The 25,415-nt window shown below is 43.3% G+C and overlaps 1 protein-coding gene across 2 annotated transcripts in view; it reads right to left on the reverse strand.

Annotated features, from left to right (window-relative positions):
* Nucleotides 1–25,415, reverse strand: part of CDK5RAP1 (CDK5 regulatory subunit associated protein 1) — a 172,417-nt gene that overhangs the window by 54,016 nt on the left and 92,986 nt on the right. For both annotated transcript variants that reach the window (XM_069243680.1, XM_069243681.1), the window contains exon 7: nt 22,504–22,624. In XM_069243680.1, coding sequence (XP_069099781.1) covers nt 22,504–22,624 — 121 coding nt within the window. The remainder of the gene's footprint in view (nt 1–22,503; nt 22,625–25,415) is intronic.

Consider the following 25,415-nt stretch of genomic DNA (forward strand, 5'->3'; position numbering starts at 1 on the left):
CATTCCCAGCACCCCGCAAATATGTTCTCTGCTGAAGAAGGGACTAACCCAGAAACACATGTGTCCAGAGATGCACAGTAAAGGCTGTACCTACTTAAAGGTGAAATATTTAAAAAGTAATGGAGTTCGTTTTTTGAAGATACTACATCTACCATGATGCAATGGGGCAGATTAATTGCTGGGATGTCAGGCAGGTGCGCTCCTAACTGTTTGTGACTTTAAAGGCTCCCTTGAGCTACTGGGCTGACGAGCTCTGGAGCAGGCACCAGCATGCCAGGAAAGAGGTACTGAAACCGGGGGATTTATGGCAGCATTCCCAGCACCCCGCAAATATGTTCTCTGCTGAAGAAGGGACTAACCCAGAAACACATGTGTCCAGAGATGCACAGTAAAGGCTGTACCTACTTAAAGGTGAAATATTTAAAAAGTAATGGAGTTCGTTTTTTGAAGATACTACATCTACCATGATGCAATGGGGCAGATTAATTGCTGGGATGTCAGGCAGGTGCGCTCCTAACTGTTTGTGACTTTAAAGGCTCCCTTGAGCTACTGGGCTGACGAGCTCTGGAGCAGGCACCAGCATGCCAGGAAAGAGGTACTGAAACCGGGGGATTTATGGCAGCATTCCCAGCACCCCGCAAATATGTTCTCTGCTGAAGAAGGGACTAACCCAGAAACACATGTGTCCAGAGATGCACAGTAAAGGCTGTACCTACTTAAAGGTGAAATATTTAAAAAGTAATGGAGTTCGTTTTTTGAAGATACTACATCTACCATGATGCAATGGGGCAGATTAATTGCTGGGATGTCAGGCAGGTGCGCTCCTAACTGTTTGTGACTTTAAAGGCTCCCTTGAGCTACTGGGCTGACGAGCTCTGGAGCAGGCACCAGCATGCCAGGAAAGAGGTACTGAAACCGGGGGATTTATGGCAGCATTCCCAGCACCCCGCAAATATGTTCTCTGCTGAAGAAGGGACTAACCCAGAAACACATGTGTCCAGAGATGCACAGTAAAGGCTGTACCTACTTAAAGGTGAAATATTTAAAAAGTAATGGAGTTCGTTTTTTGAAGATACTACATCTACCATGATGCAATGGGGCAGATTAATTGCTGGGATGTCAGGCAGGTGCGCTCCTAACTGTTTGTGACTTTAAAGGCTCCCTTGAGCTACTGGGCTGACGAGCTCTGGAGCAGGCACCAGCATGCCAGGAAAGAGGTACTGAAACCGGGGGATTTATGGCAGCATTCCCAGCACCCCGCAAATATGTTCTCTGCTGAAGAAGGGACTAACCCAGAAACACATGTGTCCAGAGATGCACAGTAAAGGCTGTACCTACTTAAAGGTGAAATATTTAAAAAGTAATGGAGTTCGTTTTTTGAAGATACTACATCTACCATGATGCAATGGGGCAGATTAATTGCTGGGATGTCAGGCAGGTGCGCTCCTAACTGTTTGTGACTTTAAAGGCTCCCTTGAGCTACTGGGCTGACGAGCTCTGGAGCAGGCACCAGCATGCCAGGAAAGAGGTACTGAAACCGGGGGATTTATGGCAGCATTCCCAGCACCCCGCAAATATGTTCTCTGCTGAAGAAGGGACTAACCCAGAAACACATGTGTCCAGAGATGCACAGTAAAGGCTGTACCTACTTAAAGGTGAAATATTTAAAAAGTAATGGAGTTCGTTTTTTGAAGATACTACATCTACCATGATGCAATGGGGCAGATTAATTGCTGGGATGTCAGGCAGGTGCGCTCCTAACTGTTTGTGACTTTAAAGGCTCCCTTGAGCTACTGGGCTGACGAGCTCTGGAGCAGGCACCAGCATGCCAGGAAAGAGGTACTGAAACCGGGGGATTTATGGCAGCATTCCCAGCACCCCGCAAATATGTTCTCTGCTGAAGAAGGGACTAACCCAGAAACACATGTGTCCAGAGATGCACAGTAAAGGCTGTACCTACTTAAAGGTGAAATATTTAAAAAGTAATGGAGTTCGTTTTTTGAAGATACTACATCTACCATGATGCAATGGGGCAGATTAATTGCTGGGATGTCAGGCAGGTGCGCTCCTAACTGTTTGTGACTTTAAAGGCTCCCTTGAGCTACTGGGCTGACGAGCTCTGGAGCAGGCACCAGCATGCCAGGAAAGAGGTACTGAAACCGGGGGATTTATGGCAGCATTCCCAGCACCCCGCAAATATGTTCTCTGCTGAAGAAGGGACTAACCCAGAAACACATGTGTCCAGAGATGCACAGTAAAGGCTGTACCTACTTAAAGGTGAAATATTTAAAAAGTAATGGAGTTCGTTTTTTGAAGATACTACATCTACCATGATGCAATGGGGCAGATTAATTGCTGGGATGTCAGGCAGGTGCGCTCCTAACTGTTTGTGACTTTAAAGGCTCCCTTGAGCTACTGGGCTGACGAGCTCTGGAGCAGGCACCAGCATGCCAGGAAAGAGGTACTGAAACCGGGGGATTTATGGCAGCATTCCCAGCACCCCGCAAATATGTTCTCTGCTGAAGAAGGGACTAACCCAGAAACACATGTGTCCAGAGATGCACAGTAAAGGCTGTACCTACTTAAAGGTGAAATATTTAAAAAGTAATGGAGTTCGTTTTTTGAAGATACTACATCTACCATGATGCAATGGGGCAGATTAATTGCTGGGATGTCAGGCAGGTGCGCTCCTAACTGTTTGTGACTTTAAAGGCTCCCTTGAGCTACTGGGCTGACGAGCTCTGGAGCAGGCACCAGCATGCCAGGAAAGAGGTACTGAAACCGGGGGATTTATGGCAGCATTCCCAGCACCCCGCAAATATGTTCTCTGCTGAAGAAGGGACTAACCCAGAAACACATGTGTCCAGAGATGCACAGTAAAGGCTGTACCTACTTAAAGGTGAAATATTTAAAAAGTAATGGAGTTCGTTTTTTGAAGATACTACATCTACCATGATGCAATGGGGCAGATTAATTGCTGGGATGTCAGGCAGGTGCGCTCCTAACTGTTTGTGACTTTAAAGGCTCCCTTGAGCTACTGGGCTGACGAGCTCTGGAGCAGGCACCAGCATGCCAGGAAAGAGGTACTGAAACCGGGGGATTTATGGCAGCATTCCCAGCACCCCGCAAATATGTTCTCTGCTGAAGAAGGGACTAACCCAGAAACACATGTGTCCAGAGATGCACAGTAAAGGCTGTACCTACTTAAAGGTGAAATATTTAAAAAGTAATGGAGTTCGTTTTTTGAAGATACTACATCTACCATGATGCAATGGGGCAGATTAATTGCTGGGATGTCAGGCAGGTGCGCTCCTAACTGTTTGTGACTTTAAAGGCTCCCTTGAGCTACTGGGCTGACGAGCTCTGGAGCAGGCACCAGCATGCCAGGAAAGAGGTACTGAAACCGGGGGATTTATGGCAGCATTCCCAGCACCCCGCAAATATGTTCTCTGCTGAAGAAGGGACTAACCCAGAAACACATGTGTCCAGAGATGCACAGTAAAGGCTGTACCTACTTAAAGGTGAAATATTTAAAAAGTAATGGAGTTCGTTTTTTGAAGATACTACATCTACCATGATGCAATGGGGCAGATTAATTGCTGGGATGTCAGGCAGGTGCGCTCCTAACTGTTTGTGACTTTAAAGGCTCCCTTGAGCTACTGGGCTGACGAGCTCTGGAGCAGGCACCAGCATGCCAGGAAAGAGGTACTGAAACCGGGGGATTTATGGCAGCATTCCCAGCACCCCGCAAATATGTTCTCTGCTGAAGAAGGGACTAACCCAGAAACACATGTGTCCAGAGATGCACAGTAAAGGCTGTACCTACTTAAAGGTGAAATATTTAAAAAGTAATGGAGTTCGTTTTTTGAAGATACTACATCTACCATGATGCAATGGGGCAGATTAATTGCTGGGATGTCAGGCAGGTGCGCTCCTAACTGTTTGTGACTTTAAAGGCTCCCTTGAGCTACTGGGCTGACGAGCTCTGGAGCAGGCACCAGCATGCCAGGAAAGAGGTACTGAAACCGGGGGATTTATGGCAGCATTCCCAGCACCCCGCAAATATGTTCTCTGCTGAAGAAGGGACTAACCCAGAAACACATGTGTCCAGAGATGCACAGTAAAGGCTGTACCTACTTAAAGGTGAAATATTTAAAAAGTAATGGAGTTCGTTTTTTGAAGATACTACATCTACCATGATGCAATGGGGCAGATTAATTGCTGGGATGTCAGGCAGGTGCGCTCCTAACTGTTTGTGACTTTAAAGGCTCCCTTGAGCTACTGGGCTGACGAGCTCTGGAGCAGGCACCAGCATGCCAGGAAAGAGGTACTGAAACCGGGGGATTTATGGCAGCATTCCCAGCACCCCGCAAATATGTTCTCTGCTGAAGAAGGGACTAACCCAGAAACACATGTGTCCAGAGATGCACAGTAAAGGCTGTACCTACTTAAAGGTGAAATATTTAAAAAGTAATGGAGTTCGTTTTTTGAAGATACTACATCTACCATGATGCAATGGGGCAGATTAATTGCTGGGATGTCAGGCAGGTGCGCTCCTAACTGTTTGTGACTTTAAAGGCTCCCTTGAGCTACTGGGCTGACGAGCTCTGGAGCAGGCACCAGCATGCCAGGAAAGAGGTACTGAAACCGGGGGATTTATGGCAGCATTCCCAGCACCCCGCAAATATGTTCTCTGCTGAAGAAGGGACTAACCCAGAAACACATGTGTCCAGAGATGCACAGTAAAGGCTGTACCTACTTAAAGGTGAAATATTTAAAAAGTAATGGAGTTCGTTTTTTGAAGATACTACATCTACCATGATGCAATGGGGCAGATTAATTGCTGGGATGTCAGGCAGGTGCGCTCCTAACTGTTTGTGACTTTAAAGGCTCCCTTGAGCTACTGGGCTGACGAGCTCTGGAGCAGGCACCAGCATGCCAGGAAAGAGGTACTGAAACCGGGGGATTTATGGCAGCATTCCCAGCACCCCGCAAATATGTTCTCTGCTGAAGAAGGGACTAACCCAGAAACACATGTGTCCAGAGATGCACAGTAAAGGCTGTACCTACTTAAAGGTGAAATATTTAAAAAGTAATGGAGTTCGTTTTTTGAAGATACTACATCTACCATGATGCAATGGGGCAGATTAATTGCTGGGATGTCAGGCAGGTGCGCTCCTAACTGTTTGTGACTTTAAAGGCTCCCTTGAGCTACTGGGCTGACGAGCTCTGGAGCAGGCACCAGCATGCCAGGAAAGAGGTACTGAAACCGGGGGATTTATGGCAGCATTCCCAGCACCCCGCAAATATGTTCTCTGCTGAAGAAGGGACTAACCCAGAAACACATGTGTCCAGAGATGCACAGTAAAGGCTGTACCTACTTAAAGGTGAAATATTTAAAAAGTAATGGAGTTCGTTTTTTGAAGATACTACATCTACCATGATGCAATGGGGCAGATTAATTGCTGGGATGTCAGGCAGGTGCGCTCCTAACTGTTTGTGACAGTCATAAACCATTAAGATACAGGATACACATTTGTAATTCGGAAGAGACGCTTATATCACACCCCTTCCTAACTGTGAATCAGTAGACTAGTGTGGTTGATATTAGGTCACCGCAGCACCAGAATTAGGATGAAATAAAACTTGCACAAAAATTTACGACATAAAGACTATGCAAGGCCAGATAACCACACACATGCACTTGATCAGGATTCTGGATTGCGTAATGATGCAAGATTTCCCAACAATTATGGCAATGGTAATGTAGCAGAGGCAATGGTAATGTAGCAGACACCAGTAAGCAATCTTTTTGTGAGGGCAACTATCAGTAATTCACACCAGATCGTCAAAAATAGTAACTTGTTTATTTCGTTTTATCCCTTGGAAAATTATATTAAAAAAAATGTAAATGTACTGTGTAAGAACATAAAAGAAGCATTTCCCAAATGAATAGATATCAATACGCTTAACCTTTATTCAGGCCAGGCCATTTGCACTAAAGCTGAACAAACACCAAAAGCTGACAAACGTACCACAAAAAAAATCTTGAAAATTTAAAAATAGGCTTGGGATTTAGGAAAAAACAGTAAGGGCCCTTTTATGATTTTGATGGACAGGAAAGCCCATCTGCCAAACTTCAGACAGGGTGGCCGCTGCCTTCATGGCGACCTCCCCGCCGGAGTTATCAACAGTTTCCTGCTAGGTCGGCAGGCAGAAACCTCAATTTCTGCCCGCAGGCGACAGCATTGTCTCCGGCTCGTAATTGAACCAGCGGCAATGCTGTAGCCCACAGGGTCACCAGCACCCTCGCAATGTTCACTGTCTGAATTGCGAGGGTGTTGGGTGGGAGCTGTACTGCTCATGCCAAGTGCATGGGCAGTGCAGGGACCCCCCCTGTGGCCCCCTAACCTGTTCTAAGTCAGCCTTTTCATGGCGGTGAAACTGCCATGAAAAGGCTGGCGGAGAACAAGGTCGCAATTGGTAGACCACCACACACGTAATGAGGCCCTAAGTTTAGATCAAAGTATCTCCATATTACAAATGTGAAGAGAATTTAAAGCATGCTTTAGAAGATTAGAGGACTAAGCTAATTATAGTAAGACATTTATCTCTGTTTTTACTCCCTATGGTTGTCCTTATTTATCTATTCAACGGTGCCATCCCAGTTTTCTTGCCACAAATACAAATGTTCTATGTGAGTTTCCTAGTAAGCCATTAGAGCTAACCCTTGGTTCAAACCCCAGTTATTCACTGCTGTGATACAGTAGAGAAAAACAGATTCAAAGCTGGTGCAGACACTGGTTTGCCACATCCAACAGGTTTAAAATACACTAAGATTGGGAAATCGCAGCTGAAGATCTGCCCTATCGTCAGTTTTATCCCCCATCTATTGAGTCTCTGTAGAACAGAGACAGGTGAAGGAATGAGGTGACATTGTAGAGATGCCAACCCCTGCCTGCTGGGTCAGACCCTGTTCTATTTTATCTAGGCCTGGCTGATTTAGGATTATGATCCTTCCTGGCTCTCTGCTCTGGTGGGAAGGAGAGAAGGCTAAGAAAGTGCAGAGGGATGAAGAAGATTGACAAGAGTAACAGGTAACAAAAAGAACTAAGGGGGGCAGGCCGTCAATCCTAGAGTACATCCTCAAACTATCCAACACACCCAACTATAGTTAGTCTAAGTAGAATAGTGTGTGTGTTAGATCTAATTCTAATCTCTGAAACAACCCTTTTGGTTAAAGAATGAAAGCACTTACCCGTCTTTTGGGTGGCATGCTTCCTCATTTGATTCCTATTCAGAATGGTAAGATACTGAGGCAGATGAGGCTGCAAACCTTTTTCAAAGGGAATCCTATGAGTGAGTCATTTTGAGGATTCCCTAGGAAACCAGAGGATGAAAAAAATATTAAACGTTCCTACTGTTAAACTATCTGCCTTAACGGTGTCTCCAGTGTGTAGGATTAAAACTATCATGTAGGGGAATAGTTTGGCCCTGTATAGAAGGTTTCATGTCTAGCAGCCGTGACTGAGTCCAGGAGCTTTCTTCAGTACCATAGCCCTCTCTGAGTTTATTATCGCCTAATGAAAATTTCCAAAGATAATAATTGTCACTTGAAATTAATGAAATGTTTACTACAGTGAGTTGATCTAAGGATGTGTCAATTATTCTCCAACCCTCTGTGAGTTGTAGAAAAACAGTGTCATAACAGATATAATAATGATTAGTCATCCATTATTTGTATTATGCTACAAAGCAACTATGGCCACTCTCTTATGTCACACACTAGCTGATGGTCCCATAGTACAATCACTGCACACGACCAAACATGACTGGCTCCATCCAATGTGGTTCGTAATCATGCTGCAACTACAACCCCTTACCTTGTATAGGATTTCAAAAAATGTTTTACTTGGTTGTTTTATATCTTTTACAATACTCAATGATGTCCTCCACATTCTGCTCACTTAATTATTTTTTCTGCCTATTTATGTTCACTCCCTTAGGGGGATTTCCAATTCAATGCTGTTTGTCTTTTTGATAGCCCTGGATCAGCAAACCATTTTAGTCCTTCGGGTGTGGAAATGACACTAGTACATATGCCTGTGGGTTCAGCTCAAGATTATAAGTTGTTGCTGTGATTTTGTCTCATGATTGCTTCCGATTACTTTAAGATTACCCTGCAGCCCCATACTATTTGATAATGATTGCTTATAATTTTCCAAATCAAGAGAAGTCTATCTATGCTTTTGGGGAAAACATACTTATTCTACCTTAGACTGTGTAAGTGATTTATATGGATTAAATATTTCCTTGTATTCCTAGATATTTTAGGTACAGCATGTAATATTAAGGGCCTGATTTAGATCTAGGCAGAGGGCTTACTCCGTCACAAACGTGACAGATATCCTGTCTGGTGTTTTACAATCCTCACAGGATTTTATGGGATTGTAATGTGGCGGACGGGGTATCTGTCATGATTGGGACAGAGTATTCCCCTCTGCCAAGATCTAAATCAGACCCTAAGTTTCAATCTTCATCATGATCTGTTTTCCTATATTTAAAGGTCATTTCATGATTAATGGCATGATTTAGTAGTTTTGTGGACCAGTTTAACGCGTCACAAACCTGATGGATATCCCATCTGCCGTGATACAAGTCCATTATATACTTGGTAGTTGCAATTCGGGGGAAACGATATCTATTATGTTTGTGACTGAGTAACCTGTTTGCAAAACTCTTAATCAGGCCTTAAGGTAGTCTAGGTTTTATTCAACAGTACTTTTGCAATAGTGCTCCTGTTTTCCTTCTGCAATTTTTAGGGAAAATCATTTTCAGGCCACATTTACTGGTGGTTTAACTCCTATCAATCTCTTGCACCTACCCTGACACACTTTCTATTGGTAATTGTGCAGTGTATTGGGGGGAGTTAGGGGTCTTTGTTTTTGTTTCCTGCAGGCAGAGTTTCCAATACTAGGGTCCTCATGATACAAGCTTTATTAGTATTGCCCTTCCTGTGATTTAGGAGGATATTGATAAACTGCTTGGATGTGGGGTTGACTCCTATTGACTGTAGCTTCGCCCTTATGCTCATCAAGCTGCTTGACTGCCCACTGAATTTGGACTTCAAAATAACATAGATCATAATCTGGTACTGCAATTCCCCCCTCGTGCTCTGGAAGCCTTAGTTGTGGTAACGCCTATCAGAAAGTTATATTAATTCTAATAGATGGAAACTATTTTCTGAAAGACTCTTTTTCTCCACTCGGAGTGTGGCTCACAAACTGGGGCACTACCACCATCTTCAACCCATAGATTCAATCAGCCATTGACAATGGTAGTGATTTCCAGATTCCCACAGCACACTGGAATACTGCCACTCCAATTCCAATATTTCCCTCCAGTAGACCACCTTCTTATGGTATACCCAGATCCCTATGTACTTAAAAGTGCATGCTTTCCATTTTGGTCAAACAAGCGCTTCTGGCTGGTCTTCCTTCTCCATCTCTCTTCCGGGAATCTGCTTGATTTCCCTCAATTAACTTTTAGCCCAGGGAGCTCCCCATACCTCTCATGCGTCTCAATTCTGTATTTGCATCTCATATATACATCACTATACCACGTAGAAAGAGATGGAAAATGTCACTTACCCAGTGTACATCTGTTCGTGGCATGTTCCGCTGCAGATTCACATGCTGTGCATACTTCTGCCATCTAGTGTTGGGCTCGGAGTGTTACAAGTTGTTTTTCTTCGAAGACGCGTTTTTGAAGTCCCGGGATCGAGTGACTCCTCCTCTTCGGCTTCAATGCGCATGGGCATCGACTCCATGTTAGATTGTTTTCCCGCAGAGGGTAAGGTAGGAGTGATAGAGTATAAAGAGAAGAGATGTCCATGCTAATGGAATGCTAACTATATATATATATATATATATATATATATATATATATATATATATATACACACACACACATACATATGTACAAGTGATGTTTAACTTAAACAACTACAGGCTGCCGAGGAGGTGGGAGGGTGCATGTGAATCTGCAGCGGAACATGCCACGAACAGATGTACACTGGGTAAGTGACATTTTCAGTTCGATGGCATGTGTAGCTGCAGATACACATGCTGTGGATAGACTACAAAGCAGTTAGTCCTCTCATAAAAGCGGTGGTTAGCCAGTAGGAGTTGAAGTTGTTTGAAATAATGTTCTTAGTACAGCCTGACCTACTGTGGCTTGCTGTGCAGCTAAAACATCGACACAATAGTGTTTAGTAAATGTATGTGGTGTTGACCAAGTAGCTGCTTTACATATTTCAGCCATTGGTATGTTTCCTAAGAAGTACATTGTAGCACCTTTCTTCCTTGTGGAATGTGCTTTAGGAGTGACTAAGAGTTGTCTTTTGGCTTCACCGTAACAAGTTTGGATGCATCTTACTATCCATCTTGCTAAACCTTGTTTTGAAATGGGGTTACCAGTATGGGATTTTTGAATGGTTTTGCTCCATCTATGTAGTACATTAGTGCTCTTTTAATGTCTAGTGTATGTAGAGCTCTTTCTGCCACAGAATCTGACTGTGAGAAGAAGACTGGTAGTTCCACTGTTTGACTGATATGAAATGGTGATACTACTTTAGGAAGAAATTTAGGATTAGTTCGTAGTACGACTTTATGTTTGTGTACTTGTATGAACGGTTGATCAATAGTGAAAGCTTGAATTTCGCTAACTCTTTGCAATGATGTAATTGCGACTAGGAAGGCAACCTTCCATGTTAAGAATTGTATTTGATATGAGTGCATAGGTTCAAATGGTGGGCCCATAAGCCACGTAAGCACAATGTTTAAATTCCATGAAGGAACTGGAGGTGTTCTGGGTGGAATGATGCCTTTTAAGCCTTCCATGAAGGCTTTGATAACAGGAACCCTAAACAAAGAGATGTGCTGTACATTTTGCAAATATGCAGAAATTGCAGTGAGATGTATTTTTATGGAAGAGAATGCTAAATTTGATTTTGGGAAATGAAGTAAATAGCATACAATATCTTGTATTGATGCTGTTGGAGGGGCAATTTGTTTAGATTGACAATAATATACAAATCATTTCCATTTGTTCGCATAGCACTGTCTAGAAGTGGGTTTTCTTGCTTGCTTAATTACTTCCATCTATTCTGATGGTAGTTGTAAATACTCAAATTCTATGACCTCAGGAGCCAATTCGCCAGATTGAGTGTGTTGGGATTTGGGTGTCTGATCTGCCCTTTGTTTTGTGTTAACAGGTCTGGTCTGTTTGAGACTTTGGAGTGTGGTACTACTGACAGTTCTAATAGTGTTGTGTACCAGGGTTGACGTACCCACGTTGGTGCTATAAGTATCATATTGAGTGTTTTTTGATGCAATTTGTTGACTAGAAAGGGAATGAGTGGGAGGGGGGGGACAGCGTAAGCAAATATCCCTGACCAATTGATCCATAGAGCATTCCCCTTGGATAGGGGATGTGGGCATCTGGATGCAAAGTTTTGGCATTTTGCGTTTTCGCTGGTGGCGAACAGATCTATGTCTGGTGTTCTTCATTGTTGAAAGTATTTTTGAAGTACTTGAGGGTGAATCTCCCACTCATGTGTTTGTTGATGATTTCTGCTGAGAACATCTGCCAATTGGTTGTGTATCCCTGGACTGTATTGTGCTACCAGGTGAATTTGGTTGTGTATTGCCCATTTCCAAATCTTTTGAGTTAGGAGGGAGAGTTGGGATAAATGTGTCCCTCCCTGTTTGTTCAGGTAGTACATGGTGGTCATGTTGTCTGTTTTAATCAGGACATTTTTGTGAATGAGAAGAGGCTGAAAAGCTTTGAGTGCTAGGAAGACAGCTAGCAAAAATGATTTATGTGTAGCTGTTTGTGTTGGGCATCCCATTGTCCTTGGATGTTGTGATTGTTGAGGTGAGCTCCCCAGCCAATCATTGATGCATCCTTTGTGATTATGGTCTGAGGCACAGGGTCTTGAAATGGCTGCCCTTTGTTTAGATTTGTGGAATTCCACCACTGAAGGGACATGTATGTTTGGCGGTCCATCAACACTAGATCTTGAAGTTGACCCTGTGCTTGTGACTATTCTTGTGCAAGGTACTGTTGCAAGGGCCGCATGTTTAGTCTTGCATGTGGAACAATTGCAATACATGATGCCATCATCCCTAATATTTTCATGACAAATTTGAAAGTGTACTGTTGACCTGTATGTATGTGTGTTATTATATTCTGGAATGTTTGGATTCTCTGCGTATTTGGACTTGCAAGCGCTTTTTGAGTATTTAGTATTGCTTCTTAATACTTGTATTTGCGCAGGCTGTAGTGTGACTTTTGTTACTTTATTGAGAACCCTAGTGTGTGCAGGGATTGTATTACGTAATGCGCATGGTTTTGACACTGCGTATGACTGTTTCATTTTATCAGCCAATCGTCTAGATATGGAAAGACATGTATGTGTTGTCTTCTTAGGGAGGCTGCGACTACCACTAGGCACTTTGTGAATACCCTTGGAGCTGTTGTTATTCCAAAGGGTAACACCTTGAACTGATAGTGCTTTCCCTGAATGACAAACCTGAGATATTTTCTGGGCGCGGGATGGATGGGTATATGAAAATACGCATCTTTGAGGTCTAATGTTGCCATGAAATCGTGTTTTTGAAGTAGTGGGATAACATCCTGTAGAGTTACCATGTGAAAGTGTTCTGACAGGATGTAAAGACTGAGGGTCCTGAGATCTAATATTGGCCTTAGGGTGCCATCCTTTTTGGGAATGAGGAAATACAGAGAGTAAACTCCTGTCCCTACTTAATTTTCTGGCACGGGTTCTATTGCTTGTTTGGTTAATAGAGATTTGACTTCTACCTGTAACAGAGTGATATGCTCTGTGGATAGTTTGTGTGGTTTTGGTGGAATGTTTGGTGGAGTTTGTATCAATTCTAGGCAATAGCTATTGCAAATAATTGATAATACCCAGTTGTCTGTGGTAATGTTTAGCCAACTGTTGTGGAACTTTTGCAGTCTTCCTCCCACAGGGAAGGTGTGGATTGGAGGGGAATGGCACAAGTCACTGTTTACTTTGTTGTGAGGCTTGTTTAGGTGTTTGATATTTTCCCCTGCCTATGGGGTACTGGCCTCTATATGTGCACTTAAAACCACCTTGTTGGTATTAAGGGTGGTAGGCTGGCTTTGGCTGTGATGTGGACGCCTCCGCAGTTTGAGCCCTAAATCCACCTCTAAACTGGGGTTTGCGAAAGGATCCTCTGTATTGTGTGGTATATAGTGCAACCATCACTTTTGCGGTGTCTGTATCCTTACGCATTTTTTCTATAGCAGTGTCGACCTCTGGGCCAAAAAGCCGTTTTTTTGTTGAATGGCATATTCAACACTGCCTGTTGGATTTCAGATTTGAATCCTGAGGACCTAAGCCATGCATGCTTCTTTATGGTTACAGCAGTGTTGATGCTTCTGGCCGCTGTATCTTCTGAGTTTAGGGCAGACCTAATCTGATTGTTGGTGATGGCTTGCCCTTCCTCCACTATCTGCTGTGCCCTCTTTTGCTGTTCCTTGGGGAGGTGCTGGATTATATCTTTCATCTCGTCCCAATGGGCCTTGTCATATCTAGCCAACAACACCTGTCAGTTGGCTATTCTCCATTGGTTGGCTGCCTGGTATGCCACCCTCTTCCCTGCAGCATCAAACCTCCTACTCTCTTTGTCGGGTGGGGGTGCATCACCTGACAACTGCAAGTTTGCCCTCTTCCTGGCAGCGCTTACCACTAATGAATCTGGAGGGAGTTGCTGAGTAATATAGACAAGATCAGAAGGAGGTGGCTTATACTTCTTTTCTACTCTAGAAGTAATTATTCTTGCTTTTACAGGCTCACAAAATGTTTGATCAGCATTTTTTAGCATGCCGGGGAGCATAGGGTGTGACTGATATGTTGCATGGGTGGAGGAGAGTGTATTAAACAACAAATCGTCCTCCAATGATTCAGTGTACATGGTGACACTATGGTATGGAGCCGCCCTAGCTAGCACTTGATTGTAGCCTGTACTATCCTCTGGTGGTGACGGCTTAGAGGGATAGCAATCAGGGTTATTGTCGGGAATGGGGTCTGGATCATAAAGATCCCATGGGTCCACATTGTCCTGCTGTGAGTCAAATGAATGTGATGGTGACTGCATTGGTGTAGGGCTGGGAGGAGGAGAGATATGTAGGTGTGGAGAGTGAGGAGGAGACTGAGGAGGAGAAAAATGAGGAGGTGGAGGTCTTTCCTTTGTTTTTGGCACTTTAGCTGGAGGCTGTGTAGTGTCCAATTCCTCTTGAAAGCCTAATTTCCTCTTTGGTTTTAGAGGACGTGCTGTTAAAATTCTGCCAGTTTCTTTATGGATATGAATCCTGGCTTGCCTTTCATCCATTACTTCCATGATTGGCTGTATTTGAGAGTCCTCCTCAATTGTTTTATGGCTTTCTCTAAGTGTTTTTGAAAGTCCATGCTCCTCAGTATAACCAGGTCTTTTCAGCTCCGAAGCTGCCTTTTTCGTTATCGAAAAAGATGGGGTTGAGGATAGTCTCAGCTCCGAAAAAGATTTTCGAGATTAGGACTCGGAAGAATGCTGTTTGCTCAGTTCGGAGACGGAGCTTTGGCTCGACTCTGATGGCTTCGGAGGAGTGGCCTTTTTCTTGCCGAACTGGTGGGTTGGTCACTTGGTTTCTTCTTTCGGGTCGAACCATGGCCTTCCGGCAGTGGCGTCCCCAAGGCCTAATGTTTTGGCTTAGATAGTACAGGGGCAGGCGTACTCATGGGCTGTCCTGCCGTGACTGGTCGGTCCTCCTCGGAATCCTGGTCGGAGTCGGATCCTCGAAAGGAGAGTGCGGTCTGCATGATCTCTTCCTCTTCCATGTTGAGATGTTTGGAGCTTCTTGACGCCATCTCGAGCCTTCGTGCTCTTTTGTCCCGAAGTGTCTTTTTTTACCAGAAGGATCTACAGGCCTCGCAATTTTCTTCCCGATGCTCCGGGGAGAGGCAAAGATTACAGACAAGGTGTTGGTCTGTGTAAGGGAATTTAGTGTGGCACCGAGGACGGAATCGGAATGGAGTCCAATCCATGAGGCTTCCACGCGGTTGACCCAACCAGGCCCGAGTTGGGCACGCGCGCCCCGAAGGGCGAGTAGAGATGTTTGTTCCGACGTACCGAAGTGTCAATAGAAGGTGTAACGCGATCGAAACAATACCGACGAGAAACAACGTGTTTTCAAGATTTTCCGAATCAAACTATCGGAGCGAAAGGAAACACGTCCGAACCCAACCGCGGAAAGAAAACAATCTAACAAGGAGTCAATGACCATGCGCAATGGAGCCGAAAAGGAGGAGTCACTTCTTCGAAGAAAAACAACTTGTAACACTCCGAGCCTAACACTAGATGGCAGAAGTATGCACAGCAAATGTGTATCTGCAGCTACACATGCCATCTAACATATATATATATATATATATATATATATATATATATGGAAAATGTCACTTACCCAGTGTACATCTGTTCGTGGCATGTTCCGCTGCAGATTCACATGCTGTGCACTGTTCCTGTCATTTAGTGTTGGGCTTGGAGTGTTACAAGTTGTTTTTCTTTGAAGAAGTCTTTTCGAGTCACAGGACCAAGTGACTCCTCCCTTTCGGCTCCATTGCGCATGGGCATCGACTCCATCTTAGATTGTTTTCCCGCAGAGGGTGAGGTAGGAGTAGTAGAATGAGAATAGTAAAGATGTCCATGCAATGGAATAGATATGAATGTACATAGTTTGAGGTAATAGAATGTTTATTTACATATATACAATGTTAATTGCAAATTGGGAGGGCGCATGTGAATCTGCAGCGGAACATGCCACGAACAGATGTACACTGGGTAGGTGACATTTTCTGTTCGGTGGCATGTGTAGCTGCAGATACACATGCTGTGCATAGAGTACAAAGCAGTAGTCCTCCTGAAAGCGGTGGTCAGACTGTAGGAGTTGAAGTTGTTTGAAATAATGTTCTTAGGACAGCCTGTCCTACTGTGGCTTGTTGTGTTGCTAACACATCTACACAGTAGTGTTTGGTAAAAGTATGAGGTGTGGACCAAGTGGCTGCCTTACAAATCTCTGTCATTGGAAGGCTACCTAGAAAGGCCGTTGTTGCTCCTTTCTTTCAAGTGGAGTGTGCCTTTGGTGTAATGATTAGTTCGCTTTTGGCTTTAAGGTAACAAGTTTGTATGCATTTAACTATCCATCTGGCTATGCCTTGTCTGGATATAGGGTTCCCAGCATGGAGTTCCTGGAATGCGACAAACAATTGTTTTGTTTTACGAAATGGTTTTGTTCTGTCTATATAGTACATTATAGCTCTTTTTATGTCTAATGTATGCAGTGCTCTCTCTGCTACTGAGTCTGGCTGTGAGAAGAAGACTGGGAGTTCCACTGTTTGGTTTAAATGAAACGGTGAAATGACTTTCGTTAGAAATTTTGGATTTGTGCGGAGAACAACTTTATGTTTGTGTACTTGTATAAAGGGTTCCTCAATAGTGAAAGCCTGTATTTCACTAACTCTTTGTAATGAAGTGATAGCTATTAGAAATGCCACTTTCCAAGTTAAGAATTGGATTTGACAAGAATGAATGGGTTCAAAAGGTGGACCCATGAGTCGTGTAAGTACAATATTAAGGTTCCACGACGTTACTGGTGGAGTTCTTGGAGGTATGATTCACTTTAGTCCTTCCATGAAGGCTTTAATGACTGGTATTCTAAATAATGATTTTGTGTGTTTAATTTGCAAGTAAGCCGAAATTGCAGTGAGGTGTATTTTGATGGATGAAAAAGCAAGATTTGCTTTTTGTAGGTGTAGTAAATATCCTACGATGTCCTGTATGGACGCATCCAATGGTGTGATATGTTTTACTTGGCAGTAGAAAACAAATCTTTTCCATTTATTAGCATAGCAATGCCTGGTGGTAGGTTTTCTTGCCTGTTTAATAACTTCTATACACTCATTTGGAAGATTTAGATATCCAAATTCTAAGATTTCAGGAGCCAGATTGCTAGATTGAGCATTGCTGGATTGGGGTGTCTGATCTGTTGTGTTGTGTGGTGTTAACAGGTCTGGTCTGTTTGGAAGTTTGATGTAAGGTACTACTGATAGGTCCAACAGTGTTGTGTACCACAGTTGGCGTGTCCACGTTGGTTCTACGAGTATTAGTTTGAGTTTGTTTTGACGCAGTTTGTTGACTAAAAAAAGGAATGAGTGGGAGAGGCGGAAAACCGTAAGCAAATATCCCTGACCAATTGATCCATAGAGCATTGCCCTTGAACTGAGGGTGTGGGTACCTGGACGCGAAGCTTCGGCTTTTTGCGTTTTGGTTTGTGGCGAGCAGATCTATATCTGGTGTCCCCCACTGGCGAAAGTATTTTTGTAGTACCTGGGGATGTATTTCCCACTCGTGAGTTTGCTGGTGATCTCGACTTAGATTGTCCGCTAATTGATTGTGAATGCCTGGGATGTATTGCGCTATTAGGCGAATATTGTTGTGAATTGCCCAATGCCAATTTTTTTGTGCTAGTAGGCAAAGTTGTGATGAGTGTGTGCCCCCCCTGTTTGTTTAAGTAGTACATTGTTGTCATATTGTCTGCTTTGACAAGAATGTGTTTGTGAGCTAGAAGAGGTTGAAAAGCTTTTAGTGCTAGAAAAACTGCTAGTAGTTCTAAGTGGTTTATGTGTAGCTGGTTTTGTTGATTGTCCCTCTGTCCTTGTACAGTATACTGAGATTGTTGAAGTGTGCTTCCCACCCAATCATTGATCGTCTGTTGAGAATGGCGTGAGGCACAGGGTCTTGAAAAGGCCACCCTTTGTTTAAATTTATGGGGTTCCACCATTGAAGCGAATAGTGTGTTTGGCGGTCTATCAACACTAGATCTTGAAGGTGACCCTGTGCCTGCGACCATTGTTTTGCAAGGCACTGCTGTAAGGGCTGCATGTGTAACCGTGCGTTTGGGACAATTGCTATGCATGATGCCATCATGCCTAGGAGTCTCATCACAAATCTGAATGTGTAATGCTGATTTGGTTGTATTTTTGGTATCATGGTATGGAATGATTGTACCCTTTGTGGGCTTGGACTTGCAATCGCTTTTTGAGTGTGAGTGTAGCTCCCAAGCATTGCTGAGTTTGGGATGGCTGCAAGTGTGACTTTTGATAATTTATAGAAAACCCCAGTGTATGTAGGGTATCTATTATGTAACGTGTGTGATTTTGACACTGTTGTTGAGTGTTGGCCTTTATTAGCCAATCGACGAGATATGGGAATACATTAACGTGTTGTCTCCTTATGTATGCCGCTACTACGGCAAGACATTTTGTAACTACTCTGGGGGCTGTTGTTATCCCGAAAGGTAATACCTTGAATTGGTAATGTTTTCCTTGTACAACAAACCTGAGATATTTTCTGTGAGATGGATGGGTATATGGAAATATGCATCTTTTAAGTCCAGTGTTGACATGTATTCTCCCTGTTTTAGTAATGGGACTACGTCTTGTAGTGTCACCATGTGAAAGTGTTCTGATTTGATGTATAGGTTGAGGTTCCTGAGATCTAAGATTGGTCTTAGTATTTTGTCCTTTTTTGGAATAAGGAAGTACAGGGAATAGACCCCTGTTCTTTTTTGTGCATGAGGTACTAGTTCTATGGCTTGTTTTGTTAAAAGTGCTTGCACCTCTGTTTGTAACAAAGTGAGATGGTGCGACGATAGTTTGCGTGTTCTTGGGGGAATATCTGGAGGAAAATGTGTGAATTCTATGCAGTAACCATGTTGGATAATTGATAGTACCCATGTGTCCGTTATTATGTCTGACCAATGATTGTGGAACATTTCCAGTCTTCCTCCCACAGGGGATGTGTGTTGGGGGAAGGTGATGGCAAAGTCACACCTTGGTGTTAGTGGCCTGCTTTGTGCTCTCGAATTTTCCCCTAGACCTTGGGAATTGTCCTCTGAAGGACCCGCGAAACCCCCCTCTCTGATATTGTGATTGATAGGAGGGTTTTGTATGAGAGGTGAATATTTCTGCTGACTGTGGTCTATAACCTCCCCTATACTGCGGTTTTCTGAATGTCCCTCTGTATTGGGACGAGTAGATCGCTCCCATTGCTTTGGCTGTATCAGTGTCCTTTTTAATTTTTTCAATGGCTGAGTCCACTCGTGTGCCAAATAGCTGTTGTTGATTGAATGGCATGCTGAGGACAGCCTGTTGAATCTCTGGTTTGAAACCTGAGGATCTCAGCCAAGCATGGCGTCTAATTGTCACTGCAGTGTTCACTGTTCTTGCGGCAGTGTCGGGGAATCTAATGCAGATCGTATTTGATTTTTAGAGATTGCTTGCCCCTCCTCTACAACTTGCTGAGCTCTTTTCTGGTATTCCAATGAGCTAGGTCATATCTTGCGAGGAGGGCTTAAGAGTTTGCTATGCGCCACTGATTGGCAGTCTGTGTCGCTACCCTCATTCCTGCGGCATAGAACGTCTTACTCTGCTTATCTGGAGGTGGTGCATCTCCCGATGACTGTGAGTTGGATCTCTTCCTCGCTGCGCTGACCACTACCGAGTCTGGGGGAATCTGCTGGGTGATGAATACTGGGTCTGACGGTGGTGGCTTGCATTTCTTTTCCACCCGTGGTGTTAAGGGTCTTCTCTTCATGGGCTCCTAAAAAATTTGTTGGGAATGTTTAAGCATGCCTGGGAGCATGGGCAGGCTTTGATAAGAAGCATGCGTTGAGGAAAAAGTGTTAAAAAGAAAGTCGTCCTCTAATGGCTCTGTGTGCATGCTCACATTGTGGAATGCAGCCGCCCTCGCCAAGACCTGAGTGTAGGAGGTGCTATCTTCAGGTGGAGAGGGTTTAGAAGGATAGCACTCCGGGCTATTGTCCGACACAGGGTCATCATAGAGGGTCCGTGTCCTGTTGCGACTGCACAGTGTGTGTGGGTGACTGTGCAGTGGGTGTGGCAAGGGGAGAAATAGTTCTCTAAGGAGAATGCGGAGGAGAATGTGATGGAGAAAACTGGCGTGGCGGAGATTGTTCTCTAGGCACTTTAGCCTTTGGCTGCTCAGCGTCTGAACGTCTTTGGAAACCCAGTTTCCTTTTGCATTTGAGAGGAGGTAGCGTTTGGATCTTCCCAGTATCCTTATGGATCTGTATCCTTGCCTGTGTTTCATCAAACTCCTCCATTTGGTGAAGTTCCTCCTCAAATCTGTCTCTCTCTTTCATTTGTTTTGAGAGTCCATGTTCCTCGGTGTACGAGGATTTTTTCAGACCCGAAGCCGTTTTTTTCGGCACCGAAATGCCCATGCTGACAGTAGGCCTCGGCTCCGAAAGACTCTTTCGAGGCTTCGACGACTCGATGTCAAGTTTTCTCGGTCACGGTTTTTAGGCTCGAGTCCGAAGACTTCGTCACAGATTTGGCCTTTTTCAGTGCCGAAGGTGTTGCTTGGTCACCGCTTGATTTCTTATGGGTCGAGCCATGGCCTTCCGGCTGTGGCGTCCACGCGGCCTTTATTTTTGTTTTGGACTGACTCTGGACTTGGGTCGGGGCAGGCGTACCCACGTGCTGGCCTGCTGTAGGTGGTCGGTCTGCGTCGGAGTCGTCCGATTCAGAACCTTGGATGGAGATGGCCATCTCCTCTTCCTTGACGTCGAGGTGATCGGAACTCTTCGACGCCATTTGCAGTCGCCTCGCCCTTCGATCCCTCAAGGTCTTCTTCGAACGGAAGGACCTGCAGGCCTCGCAAGTATCCTCTCAGTGGTCCGGTAACAAACACAGATTACAGACCCGGTGTTGGTCTGTGTAGGGATACTTGGCGTGGCACTCTGGGCAGAAACGGAATGGGGTCCGGTCCATTAGGCTTCGACGTTTTCTGCAGTCGGGCCGACAAGGCCCTGGCTGGGCGCAGAAGCCCCGAAGGGCAACCGAAGGGGTGTTTTGCCGGTGTAGAGGTGTTGATGCAAGATGTTTCGCGATTGAAAACAACACTGACTATTTTCAGTGAATTTAGTCTTTTTTCAAATCGAATACCAGGAGCGAAGAGGAACACGTCCGAACCTGATGGCGGATAGAAAACAATCTAAGATGGAGTCGATGTCCATGCGCAATGGAGCCAAAAGGGAGGAGTCACTCGGTCCGTGACTCGAAAAGACTTCTTAGAAGAAAAACAACTTGTAACACTCCGAGCCCAACACTAGATGGCAGGAACAGTGCACAGCATGTGTATCTGCAGCTACACATGCCACCGAACATATATATATATATATATATATATATATATATATATATATATATATATATATATATAAAAACATATGTTCCTTTTCAGTAATGCCCGTGAATTACCTACCACATTACACTTGACCTGCCAATGGTTCCACACCTAAAGCAAAAAAACTGGTGGCAACAACACACACCCCTGCTGTGTCCCCCTTCCTTCCTTGCAGTACTCTGTAATGGTCTGTATCATGCAAACTCAGGCTTTCAGTGTCAGAGTGTCAGTACATAATAAGGTCGTCCAGGTTATAAATCCAACCCCCAACTAATTCTCATCCATTACCTCAAATATTTTCACTATCAGTGGAAAGCCAATCTTCTTAACCAGGAATAGCTGTTGGTTATGTATCACAGTGTTTCTTTCTATAATAAATCCACACTGATATCAGTCCTTGCATAAATGGGAGCAATTTTCCTACGTAGATCTTGCTAAATATTTTATAACCTAGGTAGAGGTCTGGATGATACTACCTCTTCTCCATCTCAGACTGTCTTTGACAGTGGTACTGCAATTGTCTCCCTGGTGGATGGTAGGAGTCTTCCCTGTTCTTTCAACATGCTATAAATTTCAGTCAATATAGGTGCAAGTTGGTTTAAGTATACCACATTCAGTTCGTCTGGAAGGTGGTCTGTGCCCAGGGTTTTACTTATGGTAATGTTTTCAACTGCTATTTTATCTTCAGATTCTGTTATGTCTCTACCTATGCATCTAGAACAGCACTGCCACCGAGCAGTGTCCCCCCTTTACACTATGCAAAGCCTCTTCCTGAGACTTGTAAACTTAGCTTTGACTTATTTACTCAAAGTTCCACGAATGTAATCAATTGTGTTAATCTATATTGCTTAGTGCAGTAAAAAAACGTATTTATTGTGTTATGACTAGCTTCTGCCATTGTTGGACTAATTGATTGACGCCCTGCTTCCCTCAAATAACTGTAACTATGATTCTTGATACTGACGAGTAGCTATTTATAATTCTGTTTAACTTGTCATAAACAATTATCATTCTGTTTGACCAGAACGGTGAGATCCAGGGCCATCATTCTATTTTGTTCTATATTATAAATAAGAGGGAAAACATAAAGGAAGCTTAACAGACTAAAAGCCACAGTAAAAATACACTTAAAAAAGAAAGCGCATACCTGATCAGAAAGCATCCTAATTTCTTGAAGGATGGAGGAAATGGGTCGGCTCCTCTCTCGACCACGGGTGAAAGGGACGATGCAGTAAGTACACATGTTGTCACAGCCTCGCATGATAGAGCTTTTGAAATAAACATGCTGGTATGATATCTAGTCCTGTACCGTACATGACTGAAATTAATGGTGTTACTCAGTCTATTTCCAGATCAAGAAGACATCTCACTTCTCAGGCTATAGTGTACAGCACACATGCTAACCTTAATCTCCGCTGTGCAACGATGTTAGTACATGCCAAAGAACAAATCATTCACACTACATAACTAAATTACTGTATATCAGTAGATGATTAGTCATTCCTCACACCATGAGATGACTTTAACCAATCATCAGGGGTTTGAAGCACTGTAATGAAATACCCATAATACAAGTCAGTATGGTAATAGCAAGCATAAGAACACAGTTTTTGCAGAATTTATCACACACAATTATATGTTCCTTATTCCACTGTAGACAGCATTATTTTGTTCATCAAATCACTGTGGCCGTTCAACAAAGGACATATTTTGCTTTTTCTTTACAATTAACATACCATGACATACTTATCACTAATACATAAGATAACCCTACCAGTTCTTAATACTGCACTTAGTTTGAACACTCTTGCTGGTTTTAAGCTTTCCCAGTCTACACAGATAAGGAAATAGAGGCATAGAGAGTTTAAATGATTTAACCCATTGTGCTAATTTTGCTCTGCCTTCAGTCTGAGAGTCAGAAATGGGGAATACCAGACCAAAGTACTGCAACTTCACAAGGCGATAGGTATGCACATTCATGGAAATGTGGTGCAGAAATAGGAGAACAAAAAACAATATTTCCTTTGATACAAAGAGAGGACTGAGGGCCTGAGTTAGATCTCAGCGGACGGGTTCCTCCTTCACAACTGTGACATATATCTTATCTGCCGAAATATAAATCCCATTACATCCTAAGAGATTTATATTTTGGCGGACGGGATATCTGTCACCACTGTGACTGAGTAACCCGCCAGGCGAGATTTAAATCAGGCCATAAACTGTGTGGGTCAAGAAACACCATCTGGTATATTCTAGTACAACACCCATTAAATACCCTTGTAACAAGAAACAGTAATGAGGCCATGTTGACAGATGCAATCACCACATATTGAATGGCACCCAGGACTCAGGACTTGAAAAAAGAAAAAAATACTTAGCCGTAATACGAGTTACCCCATCCTAGATATTTTCATTAAATTCACTGAGCTCTCACAGGCATCTTTAGTCTCACTAACACTTACATCTGATGAAGGATGTCACATCATGCTGAGTCCTGCGAAGTTCATGTCTGCCCAAAGGTGGTTTCTTAGAGCATACTCTACACACTTTTTCCCCTTAAACCTTTTGTGCCACATTGTGAATCAGTGATGTGGTCAAAAGACTACGTTACCTTCCACAACTTAGTGAGTTAGGAGCTTATCCAGTGCTCGCCTACGGTATATGTGTGTGAGGTTAATAACAAATAGGGAAAACTATTTTTTGCATCCTTATTAACCATACTCAATGCCTCAGAAACAGTCCAGAAGAATGAGAATGTATCTTTACAGATTCATAAATTCTGAGGTTGCAAAAAAATAATTCAATAAAAAATTGATAGGTTATTGGATCAGTCCGAGAGCTATCTCGAATTGATGCTGATTATGGCTCCTTTCAAATCCGGAATATTCCTTCAGTAGTTCATCTTTTTAAGCTGTTGTGTTTCTCGGCAGTTCAACTTTCTCACTACTACCCTGGTCTCCTATATCCTGTTATGAATTAGCGTTGGAAATTACTATTTGTAGAATTCCATCAATATTATCCATTGATCTAACTTCAGCGAGTGTCTCATTTTGCTAGCGAAGTAAGTAAACACCTGGCTCCAAGAGGCAGTCAAAAGAGGGTACTATAACGTATGAGAAGGATCTGAATTGAGGTGTTACATCTGGAACAAGCCTAGGTTTTATCTTTGGTTATTTTGCTTACATCCCATGGGGCATAATATGTTTGATGTATGGCCTTTACATACTGTCATTAGTGAAGGTGCTGCGATGCGCTACAACCAGAGCTTCTTGATCTCCTTCATTGAGCCGAATGTTTTCTTCTGACTACTTGAGAGTTCCAGGTCCAATACAAAGCCATTTTACAATGGTGGTTAATTGCCCTGCAGCTCATACATGTCTCTCAACGAGTGCTAATATTTATTGGGATCACATGGTTATTTTGCAATGTGGAAAACAATCACATTACTGCACAAGTTAGGCAACTGTATAATTTGTGAAATTAGTAGATACTTCCTGTATGACAAGCCAGATTTTAGTGGTGTTCTGGAAAGAATTGAATTTTATCTTTTAAAAAGGCGGGATAATTATTTCAAAAGAAAGGCCTTAGGGATTTAGGGATTAACCAAGCCAGCATAGTATGAAATGTCCAAAGAAGTGCATCTTTCAGTTGTCAATACAAATCAAATTGAATAATGAGTGCCACCCAAATACGGTGTCCTAAGTCTGGATGGGAAAGCCCTGCTTCATATATCCATTTACAGAATATGTTTAGATTTTTGCAGCATTATTTTGCTATATAAAGTGGTCTGCATGTGATTGCATGTTTCTGAAGAGAAGGATTTCAACGCTACTTTTAGATGTTAAAATAAAAATATTTTAGATAAAGTGAGCATTTTAACCTAATCAACCCCCCCCCAATCAATTTACGGAAGGATTCTGGTTTTGATATAACAACTTTTTGAGTTCTGTTGATTTATCCAGATATTGATAGCTGATTATCTGATTCCACTGCAAATGACCAGATCAGGTAATATACATGGTGGAAGTCATGACTCCTTGTCGATTAGAGTAATTTTGT

Source organism: Pleurodeles waltl, chromosome 7, assembly GCF_031143425.1.
Source record: "Pleurodeles waltl isolate 20211129_DDA chromosome 7, aPleWal1.hap1.20221129, whole genome shotgun sequence".
In the NCBI taxonomy this organism is placed as follows: Eukaryota; Metazoa; Chordata; class Amphibia; order Caudata; family Salamandridae; genus Pleurodeles; species Pleurodeles waltl.